Raw genomic sequence first — 10,329 nt, 5'->3', positions numbered from 1 at the left:
TGGTTGAGGGAGTTGAGGTGGTTGTTGTGGTTGTTGAGGGTGTTGAGCTGGTTTCTGTCGTGGTTGATGGGGTCGAGCTGGTTCCTGTCGTTGTTGAGGGGGTTGAGGTGGTTTCTGTCGTTGTTGAGGGGGTTGATGTGGTTCCTGTGGTGGTTGCGGGGGTCGAGCTGGTTGTTGCTGTGGTTGAGGGGGTCGAGCTGGTTACTGTTGTGGTTGAGGAGGTTGAGCTGGTTGTTGTCCTGGTTGAGTGGGTCAAGCTGGTTCCTGTGGTGGTTGAGGGAGTCGAGCTGGTTGTTGTCATGGTTGAGGGGGCTGAGCTGGTTCCTGTGCTGGTTGAGGGAGTTGAGGTGGTTGTTGTGGTTGTTGAGGGTGTTGAGCTGGTTTCTGTCGTGGTTGATGGGGTCGAGCTGGTTCCTGTCATTGTTGAGGGGGTTGAGGTGGTTTCTGTCGTTGTTGAGGGAGTTGAGGTGGTTCCTGTGGTGGTTGTGGGGGTTGAGCTGGTTGTTGCTGTTGTTGAGGGGGTCGAGCTGGTTACTGTTGTGGTTGAGGAGGTTGAGCTGGTTCCTGTTGTGGTTGAGGGGGTCGAGCTGGTTGTTGTTGTTGTTGAGGGGATTGAGCTGGTTCCTGACAAGGTTGATGGGGTCGCGCTGGTTCCTGTGGTGGTTGAGGGGGTTGAGCTGGTTGTTTTCGTGGTTGTGGGGGTTGAGGTGGTTGTTGCTGTGGTTGAGGGGGTTGAACTGGTTCCTGTCGTGGTTTTGGGGATCAAGCTGGTTCCTGTTGTGGTTTTTGGGGTTGAGATGGTTTCTGTGGTGGTTGAGGGAGTTGAGGTGGTTGTTGTCGTTGTTGAGGGTGTTGAGCTGGTTTCTGTCGTGGTTGATGGGGTCGAGCTGGTTCCTGTCGTTGTTGAGGGGATTGAGCTGGTTCCTGTTGTGGTTTTTGGGGTTGAGCTGGTTCCTGTGGTGGTTGAGGGAGTGGAGGTGGTTGTTGTCGTGGTTGAGGGGGTCGAGCTGGTTCCTGTCGTTGTTGAGGGGATTGAGCTGGTTCCTGTTGTGGTTTTTGGGGTTGAGCTGGTTCCTGTGGTGGTTGAGGGAGTGGAGGTGGTTGTTGTCGTGGTTGAGGGGGTCGAGCTGGTTCCTGTCGTTGTTGAGGGGATTGAGCTGGTTCCTGTTGTGGTTTTTGGGGTTGAGCTGGTTCCTGTGGTGGTTGAGGGAGTGGAGGTGGTTGTTGTCGTGGTTGAGGGGGTCGAGCTGGTTCCTGTCGTTGTTGAGGGGATTGAGCTGGTTCCTGTTGTGGTTTTTGGGGTTGAGCTGGTTCCTGTGGTGGTTGAGGGAGTGGAGGTGGTTGTTGTCGTGGTTGAGGGGGTCGAGCTGGTTCCTGTCGTTGTTGAGGGGATTGAGCTGGTTCCTGTTGTGGTTTTTGGGGTTGAGCTGGTTCCTGTGGTGGTTGAGGGAGTGGAGGTGGTTGTTGTCGTGGTTGAGGGGGTCGAGCTGGTTCCTGTCGTTGTTGAGGGGATTGAGCTGGTTCCTGTTGTGGTTTTTGGGGTTGAGCTGGTTCCTGTGGTGGTTGAGGGAGTGGAGGTGGTTGTTGTCGTGGTTGAGGGGGTCGAGCTGGTTCCTGTCGTTGTTGAGGGGATTGAGCTGGTTCCTGTTGTGGTTTTTGGGGTTGAGCTGGTTCCTGTGGTGGTTGAGGGAGTGGAGGTGGTTGTTGTCGTGGTTGAGGGGGTCGAGCTGGTTCCTGTCGTTGTTGAGGGGATTGAGCTGGTTCCTGTTGTGGTTTTTGGGGTTGAGCTGGTTCCTGTGGTGGTTGAGGGAGTGGAGGTGGTTGTTGTCGTGGTTGAGGGGGTCGAGCTGGTTCCTGTCGTTGTTGAGGGGATTGAGCTGGTTCCTGTTGTGGTTTTTGGGGTTGAGCTGGTTCCTGTGGTGGTTGAGGGAGTGGAGGTGGTTGTTGTCGTGGTTGAGGGGGTCGAGCTGGTTCCTGTCGTTGTTGAGGGGATTGAGCTGGTTCCTGTTGTGGTTTTTGGGGTTGAGCTGGTTCCTGTGGTGGTTGAGGGAGTGGAGGTGGTTGTTGTCGTGGTTGAGGGGGTCGAGCTGGTTCCTGTCGTTGTTGAGGGGATTGAGCTGGTTCCTGTTGTGGTTTTTGGGGTTGAGCTGGTTCCTGTGGTGGTTGAGGGAGTGGAGGTGGTTGTTGTCGTGGTTGAGGGGGTCGAGCTGGTTCCTGTCGTTGTTGAGGGGATTGAGCTGGTTCCTGTTGTGGTTTTTGGGGTTGAGCTGGTTCCTGTGGTGGTTGAGGGAGTGGAGGTGGTTGTTGTCGTGGTTGAGGGGGTCGAGCTGGTTCCTGTTGTGGTTGAGGGGGTTGAGCTGGTTCCTGTTGTTGTTTTGGGAGTCGAGCTGGTTCCTGTCGTGGTTGAGGGGGTCAAACTGGTTCCTGTGGTGGTTGCGGGGGTCGAGCTAGTTGTTGTCGTGGTTGAGGGTGTCGAGCTGGTTCCTGTAATGGTTGATGGGGTCGAGCTGGTTCCTGTCGTTGTTGAGGGGGTTGAGCTGGTTGTTGTCGTTGTTGAGTGGGTTGAGCTGGTTCCTGTCATGGTTGATGGGGTCGAGCTGGTTCCTGTTGTTGTTGAGGGGGTTGAGCTGGTTGTTGTCATGGTTGAAGGGGTCAAGCTGGTTCCTGTTGTGGTTTCTGGGGTGGAACTGGTTCTTGTGGTGGTTGAGGGGGTCGAACTGGCTGTTGTCGTGGTTGAGGGGGCCGAGCTGGTTTTTGTCATGGTTGAGGGGGTTGAGCTGGCTCCTGTTGTGATTTTTGGGGTCGAACTGGTTCCTGTGGTGATTGAGGTGGTCGAGCTCGTTGTTGCTGTGGTTGAGGGGGTTGAGCTGGTTCCTGTCGTGGTTGAGGGGGTTGAGCTGGCTGTTTTCGTGGTTGTGGGAGTTGAGCTGGTTGTTGCTGTGGTTTGTCGTTGTTGAGGGTGTTGAGCTGGTTTCTGTCGTGGTTGATGGGGTCGAGCTGGTTCCTGTTGTTGTTGAGGGGGTTGAGCTGGTTGTTGTTGTGGTTAAGGGGGTCGAGCTGGTTCCTGTGGTAGTTGAGGGGGTCGAGCTCGTTCCTGTGGTGGTTGAGGGGGTCGAGCTGGTTCCTGTCGTGGTTTTGGGGATCGAGCTGGTTCCTGTTGTGGTTTTTGGGGTTGAGCTGGTTCCTGTGGTGATTGAGGGAGTGGAGGTGGTTGTTATCGTGGTTGAGGGGGTCGAGCTGGTTCCTGTCTTGGTTGAGGGGGCTGAGCTGGTTCCTGGGCTGGTTGAGGGGGTTGAGCTGGTTCCTGTCGTGGTTGAGGGGGGCGAGCTGGTTCCTGTCGTGGTTGAGGGGGGCGAGCTGGTTCCTGTCGTGGTTGAGGGGGTCGAGCTGGTTACTGTTGTGGTTGAGGAGGTTGAGCTGGTTGTTGCTGTGGTTGAGGGGGTCGAGCTGGTTACTGTTGTGGTTGAGGAGGTTGAGCTGGTTGTTGTCATGGTTGAGGGGGCTGAGCTGGTTCCTGGGCTGGTTGAGGGAGTTGAGGTGGTTGTTGTGGTTGTTGAGGGTGTTGAGCTGGTTTCTGTCGTGGTTGAGGGGGTCGAGCTGGTTCCTGTCATGGTTGAGGGGGCTGAGCTGATTCCTGTTGTGGTTTTGGGGGTCGAACTGGTTCCTGTGGTGGTTGCGGGGGTCGAGCTGGTTCCTGTCATGGTTGAGGGGGCTGAGCTGATTCCTGTTGTGGTTTTGGGGGTCGAACTGGTTCCTGTGGTGGTTGCGGGGGTCGAGCTGGTTCCTGTCATGGTTGAGGGGGCTGAGCTGATTCCTGTTGTGGTTTTGGGGGTCGAACTGGTTCCTGTGGTGGTTGCGGGGGTCGAGCTGGTTCCTGTCATGGTTGAGGGGGCTGAGCTGATTCCTGTTGTGGTTTTGGGGGTCGAACTGGTTCCTGTGGTGGTTGCGGGGGTCGAGCTGGTTCCTGTCATGGTTGAGGGGGCTGAGCTGATTCCTGTTGTGGTTTTGGGGGTCGAACTGGTTCCTGTGGTGGTTGCGGGGGTCGAGCTGGTTCCTGTCATGGTTGAGGGGGCTGAGCTGATTCCTGTTGTGGTTTTGGGGGTCGAACTGGTTCCTGTGGTGGTTGCGGGGGTCGAGCTGGTTCCTGTCATGGTTGAGGGGGCTGAGCTGATTCCTGTTGTGGTTTTGGGGGTCGAACTGGTTCCTGTGGTGGTTGCGGGGGTCGAGCTGGTTCCTGTCATGGTTGAGGGGGCTGAGCTGATTCCTGTTGTGGTTTTGGGGGTCGAACTGGTTCCTGTGGTGGTTGCGGGGGTCGAGCTGGTTCCTGTCATGGTTGAGGGGGCTGAGCTGATTCCTGTTGTGGTTTTGGGGGTCGAACTGGTTCCTGTGGTGGTTGCGGGGGTCGAGCTGGTTCCTGTCATGGTTGAGGGGGCTGAGCTGATTCCTGTTGTGGTTTTGGGGGTCGAACTGGTTCCTGTGGTGGTTGCGGGGGTCGAGCTGGTTCCTGTCATGGTTGAGGGGGCTGAGCTGATTCCTGTTGTGGTTTTGGGGGTCGAACTGGTTCCTGTGGTGGTTGCGGGGGTCGAGCTGGTTCCTGTCATGGTTGAGGGGGCTGAGCTGATTCCTGTTGTGGTTTTGGGGGTCGAACTGGTTCCTGTGGTGGTTGCGGGGGTCGAGCTGGTTCCTGTCATGGTTGAGGGGGCTGAGCTGATTCCTGTTGTGGTTTTGGGGGTCGAACTGGTTCCTGTGGTGGTTGCGGGGGTCGAGCTGGTTCCTGTCATGGTTGAGGGGGCTGAGCTGATTCCTGTTGTGGTTTTGGGGGTCGAACTGGTTCCTGTGGTGGTTGCGGGGGTCGAGCTGGTTCCTGTCATGGTTGAGGGGGCTGAGCTGATTCCTGTTGTGGTTTTGGGGGTCGAACTGGTTCCTGTGGTGGTTGCGGGGGTCGAGCTGGTTCCTGTCATGGTTGAGGGGGCTGAGCTGATTCCTGTTGTGGTTTTGGGGGTCGAACTGGTTCCTGTGGTGGTTGCGGGGGTCGAGCTGGTTCCTGTCATGGTTGAGGGGGCTGAGCTGATTCCTGTTGTGGTTTTGGGGGTCGAACTGGTTCCTGTGGTGGTTGCGGGGGTCGAGCTGGTTCCTGTCATGGTTGAGGGGGCTGAGCTGATTCCTGTTGTGGTTTTGGGGGTCGAACTGGTTCCTGTGGTGGTTGCGGGGGTCGAGCTGGTTCCTGTCATGGTTGAGGGGGCTGAGCTGATTCCTGTTGTGGTTTTGGGGGTCGAACTGGTTCCTGTGGTGGTTGCGGGGGTCGAGCTGGTTCCTGTCATGGTTGAGGGGGCTGAGCTGATTCCTGTTGTGGTTTTGGGGGTCGAACTGGTTCCTGTGGTGGTTGCGGGGGTCGAGCTGGTTCCTGTCATGGTTGAGGGGGCTGAGCTGATTCCTGTTGTGGTTTTGGGGGTCGAACTGGTTCCTGTGGTGGTTGCGGGGGTCGAGCTGGTTCCTGTCATGGTTGAGGGGGCTGAGCTGATTCCTGTTGTGGTTTTGGGGGTCGAACTGGTTCCTGTGGTGGTTGCGGGGGTCGAGCTGGTTCCTGTCATGGTTGAGGGGGCTGAGCTGATTCCTGTTGTGGTTTTGGGGGTCGAACTGGTTCCTGTGGTGGTTGCGGGGGTCGAGCTGGTTCCTGTCATGGTTGAGGGGGCTGAGCTGATTCCTGTTGTGGTTTTGGGGGTCGAACTGGTTCCTGTGGTGGTTGCGGGGGTCGAGCTGGTTCCTGTCATGGTTGAGGGGGCTGAGCTGATTCCTGTTGTGGTTTTGGGGGTCGAACTGGTTCCTGTGGTGGTTGCGGGGGTCGAGCTGGTTCCTGTCATGGTTGAGGGGGCTGAGCTGATTCCTGTTGTGGTTTTGGGGGTCGAACTGGTTCCTGTGGTGGTTGCGGGGGTCGAGCTGGTTCCTGTCATGGTTGAGGGGGCTGAGCTGATTCCTGTTGTGGTTTTGGGGGTCGAACTGGTTCCTGTGGTGGTTGCGGGGGTCGAGCTGGTTCCTGTCATGGTTGAGGGGGCTGAGCTGATTCCTGTTGTGGTTTTGGGGGTCGAACTGGTTCCTGTGGTGGTTGCGGGGGTCGAGCTGGTTCCTGTCATGGTTGAGGGGGCTGAGCTGATTCCTGTTGTGGTTTTGGGGGTCGAACTGGTTCCTGTGGTGGTTGCGGGGGTCGAGCTGGTTCCTGTCATGGTTGAGGGGGCTGAGCTGATTCCTGTTGTGGTTTTGGGGGTCGAACTGGTTCCTGTGGTGGTTGCGGGGGTCGAGCTGGTTCCTGTCATGGTTGAGGGGGCTGAGCTGATTCCTGTTGTGGTTTTGGGGGTCGAACTGGTTCCTGTGGTGGTTGCGGGGGTCGAGCTGGTTCCTGTCATGGTTGAGGGGGCTGAGCTGATTCCTGTTGTGGTTTTGGGGGTCGAACTGGTTCCTGTGGTGGTTGCGGGGGTCGAGCTGGTTCCTGTCATGGTTGAGGGGGCTGAGCTGATTCCTGTTGTGGTTTTGGGGGTCGAACTGGTTCCTGTCGTGGTTGAGGGGGTCGAGCTGGTTCCTGTTGTTGTTGAGGGGGTCGAACTGGTTGTTGTCATGGTTGTGAGTGTCGAGCTGGTTCCTGTCATCGTTGTAGGGGTCGAGGTGGTTGTTGCTGTGGTTGAGGGGGTCGAACTGATTCCTTTCGTGGTTGAGGCTGTTGAGCTGGTTGTGGTTGTGGTTGAGGGGGTCAAGCTGGTTCCTGTTGTGGTTGAGGGGGTCGAGCTGGTTCCTGTCGTGGTTGAGGGGGTTGAGCTGGTTGTTTTCGTGATTGTGGGGGTTGATCTGGTTGTTGCTGTGGTTGAGGGGGTTGAACTGGTTCCTGTTGTAGTTTTGGGGATCGAGCTGGTTCCTTTTGTGGTTTTTGGGGTTGAGCTGGTTCCTGTGGTGGTTGAGGGAGTTGAGGTTGTTGTTGTCGTTGTTGAGGGTGTTGAGCTCGTTTCTGTCGTGGTTGATGGGGTCGAGCTGGTTCCTGTCGTTGTTGAGGGGGTTGAGCTGGTTGTTGTTGTGGTTAAGGGGGTCAAGCTGGTTCCTGTGGTGGTTGAGGGGGTCGAGCTGGTTCCTGTGGTGGTTGAGGGAGTCGAGCTGGTTGTTGTCACGGTTGAGGGGGTTGAGCTGGTTCCTGTTGTGGTTTTTGGGGTCGAACTGGTTCCTGTGGTGGTTGCGGGGGTCGAGCTAGTTGTTGCTGTGGTTGAGGGCATCAAGCTGGTTTCTGTAATGGTTGATGGGGTCGAGCTGGTTCCTGTTGTTGTTGAGGGGGTTGAGCTGGTTGTTGTCGTGGTTGAAGGGGTGAAGCTGGTTCCTGTAGTGGTTTCTGGGGTGGAACTGGTTCTTGTGGTGGTTGAGGGGGTTGACCTGGTTTTTGTCATGGTTGAGGGGGTCGAACTGGTTCCTGTTGCGGTTTTTGGGGTTGAGCTGGTTCCTGTGGTGGTTGAGGGAGTTGAGGTGGTTGTTGTCGTTGTTGAGGGGGTTGAGCTGGTTTCTGTCGTTGTTGAGGGGGTCGAACTGGTTCCTGTGGTGGTTGAGGGAGTCGAGCTGGTTCCTGTAATGGTTAAGGGGGTCGAGCTGGTTCTTGTTGTGGTTGTAGGGGTCAAGCTGGTTGTGGTCATGGTTGAGGGGGTCGAACTGGTTCCTGTGGTGGTTGAGGGAGTCGAGCTGGTTCCTGTAATGGTTAAGGGGGTCGAGCTGGTTCTTGTTGTGGTTGTAGGGGTCAAGCTGGTTGTGGTCATGGTTGAGGGGGTCGAACTGGTTCCTGTGGTGGTTGAGGGAGTCGAGCTGGTTCCTGTAATGGTTAAGGGGGTCGAGCTGGTTCTTGTTGTGGTTGTAGGGGTCAAGCTGGTTGTGGTCATGGTTGAGGGGGTCGAACTGGTTCCTGTGGTGGTTGAGGGAGTCGAGCTGGTTCCTGTAATGGTTAAGGGGGTCGAGCTGGTTCTTGTTGTGGTTGTAGGGGTCAAGCTGGTTGTGGTCATGGTTGAGGGGGTCGAACTGGTTCCTGTGGTGGTTGAGGGAGTCGAGCTGGTTCCTGTAATGGTTAAGGGGGTCGAGCTGGTTCTTGTTGTGGTTGTAGGGGTCAAGCTGGTTGTGGTCATGGTTGAGGGGGTCGAACTGGTTCCTGTGGTGGTTGAGGGAGTCGAGCTGGTTCCTGTAATGGTTAAGGGGGTCGAGCTGGTTCTTGTTGTGGTTGTAGGGGTCAAGCTGGTTGTGGTCATGGTTGAGGGGGTCGAACTGGTTCCTGTGGTGGTTGAGGGAGTCGAGCTGGTTCCTGTAATGGTTAAGGGGGTCGAGCTGGTTCTTGTTGTGGTTGTAGGGGTCAAGCTGGTTGTGGTCATGGTTGAGGGGGTCGAACTGGTTCCTGTGGTGGTTGAGGGAGTCGAGCTGGTTCCTGTAATGGTTAAGGGGGTCGAGCTGGTTCTTGTTGTGGTTGTAGGGGTCAAGCTGGTTGTGGTCATGGTTGAGGGGGTCGAACTGGTTCCTGTGGTGGTTGAGGGAGTCGAGCTGGTTCCTGTAATGGTTAAGGGGGTCGAGCTGGTTCTTGTTGTGGTTGTAGGGGTCAAGCTGGTTGTGGTCATGGTTGAGGGGGTCGAACTGGTTCCTGTGGTGGTTGAGGGAGTCGAGCTGGTTCCTGTAATGGTTAAGGGGGTCGAGCTGGTTCTTGTTGTGGTTGTAGGGGTCAAGCTGGTTGTGGTCATGGTTGAGGGGGTCGAACTGGTTCCTGTGGTGGTTGAGGGAGTCGAGCTGGTTCCTGTAATGGTTAAGGGGGTCGAGCTGGTTCTTGTTGTGGTTGTAGGGGTCAAGCTGGTTGTGGTCATGGTTGAGGGGGTCGAACTGGTTCCTGTGGTGGTTGAGGGAGTCGAGCTGGTTCCTGTTGTTGTTTTGGGAGTCGAGCTGGTTCCTGTCGTGGTTGAGGGGGTCGAGCTGGTTCTTGTTGTGGTTGTAGGGGTCAAGCTGGTTGTGGTCATGGTTGAGGGGGTCAAGCTCGTTCCTGTTCTGATTGAGGAAGTTGTTCTGGTGCCCCTGGTAGTGCCCTCCTCTGTGCTCATGGTCTCAGCCCCCAAGGTAGAGCAGCCATCGGGCATGTGGCAGCAGAGCACGCGCACCTCGTAGTCCAGGCACAGCCCCTCGGGCCCTTGCTGGTCACTGTTGTGACACACCAGGCCCACCTCTATGTCGCACTGTACCACCTGGCCCAAGATGGTGATGGGGACCTCAGGGTGGCCCTGGGCACGGCACTGCAGCCTTGTGACCTCCTCAGGCTGGCGGCAGATGCTGTGTCCCCTCTGAAGGATGTGGCTGTACGTCTCCAGGTCCCCACCATGGGGCCCAGGCTCAGGTGAGTCCACATCTAGCCAGGGGGTCCAGGTGCACTGGGGCTGGCAGCCTGTGGTCCCAGGCAGGGTGACAGTGTGTGTCCCCGGGGTCTGGACAGCCTGTGTCGAGGTGCTGGCCTGGTACTCATGGCCCTGAGGGGTGGCCGAGGTTTCAGATGTGCTGGCTGTCATCTTGCAGGAGTGTGGCACCTCACAGCACTCTATTCGTATCTGGTAGTTGTAGCAGATGGGCGGCAGCTGCTCCCGGTTCAGGCAGAGCAGCCCCACCTCGGGGTTGCAGGTCACCTTCTGCCCAAGCTCAGCCAGTGGTGTGTTGGGGAAGAACTGGGCCCGGCACTCCACACTCTGGGGCCGTTCACAGAATTTGTATCCATGCCCACGAAGTTCAACCAAGGTGTCAAAGTCTCCGCTGTCTCTGCCAGGTGCAGGATAGCTGCTGTCAATCCACTCAGTCCAGCTGCACTGCTTTGAACAGGACAAGGTGGTTGGCTCTGCTTTCATGCTGGAGGTGGAGGGCATGGCTCTCTCTGGTGTGGGGCTCCCTGGGGCAGGTGCACTGCTGGCCCTGGGGATGGTGGCTGGGCCCGTGATTGTGACAAGGGCCGAGGAGGGGGCTGTGGGTCCAGATGAGACAGAGCAGGGCACAGGGTGGCAGCACAGGACCCGGACCTGGTAGTTGTCACAGAGCCCCGACATCTGGTCCCGGTTGTGGCAGGTCAGCCCCACAGTGGGACTACACTCCACACGCTGCCCCAGGACACTAAGGGGCACCTCAGGGACGTCCTCTGCCCGGCACTGCACCTCCATGGGCACTTGGCACAGCTCGTGTCCATGGGCACGGAGGTTCTCCAGTGTATCAAAGTCCCCGCTATCAATGCCACGTCCTGGGCGGCTGATGTCCAGCCATGGGGACCACACACACTCCTTTCCACAGTCAGTGGAGGCCACA

At 57.2% G+C, this 10,329-nt stretch overlaps 1 protein-coding gene across 1 annotated transcript in view; it reads right to left on the bottom strand.

Moving 5' to 3' along the window:
* Positions 1–10,329, bottom strand: part of Muc5ac (mucin 5AC, oligomeric mucus/gel-forming) — a 47,491-nt gene that overhangs the window by 22,472 nt on the left and 14,690 nt on the right. Inside the window, exons 33-37 of the mRNA XM_033764765.1 lie at positions 9,150–10,272; positions 7,559–8,847; positions 6,555–7,527; positions 2,967–3,605; positions 12–2,935 (exon numbers count right to left, since the gene is read on the bottom strand). Of these exons, the coding sequence (XP_033620656.1) occupies positions 12–2,935; positions 2,967–3,605; positions 6,555–7,527; positions 7,559–8,847; positions 9,150–10,272 (6,948 nt within the window). The remainder of the gene's footprint in view (positions 1–11; positions 2,936–2,966; positions 3,606–6,554; positions 7,528–7,558; positions 8,848–9,149; positions 10,273–10,329) is intronic.

This window comes from Fukomys damarensis, unplaced genomic scaffold (assembly GCF_012274545.1).
Source record: "Fukomys damarensis isolate Sample0158 unplaced genomic scaffold, DMR_v1.0_HiC HiC_scaffold_16, whole genome shotgun sequence".
Classification (NCBI taxonomy): Eukaryota; Metazoa; Chordata; class Mammalia; order Rodentia; family Bathyergidae; genus Fukomys; species Fukomys damarensis.
The sequence above is the reverse complement of the archived record's forward strand: the minus strand, read 5'-3'. Positions and strand labels throughout refer to the sequence as shown.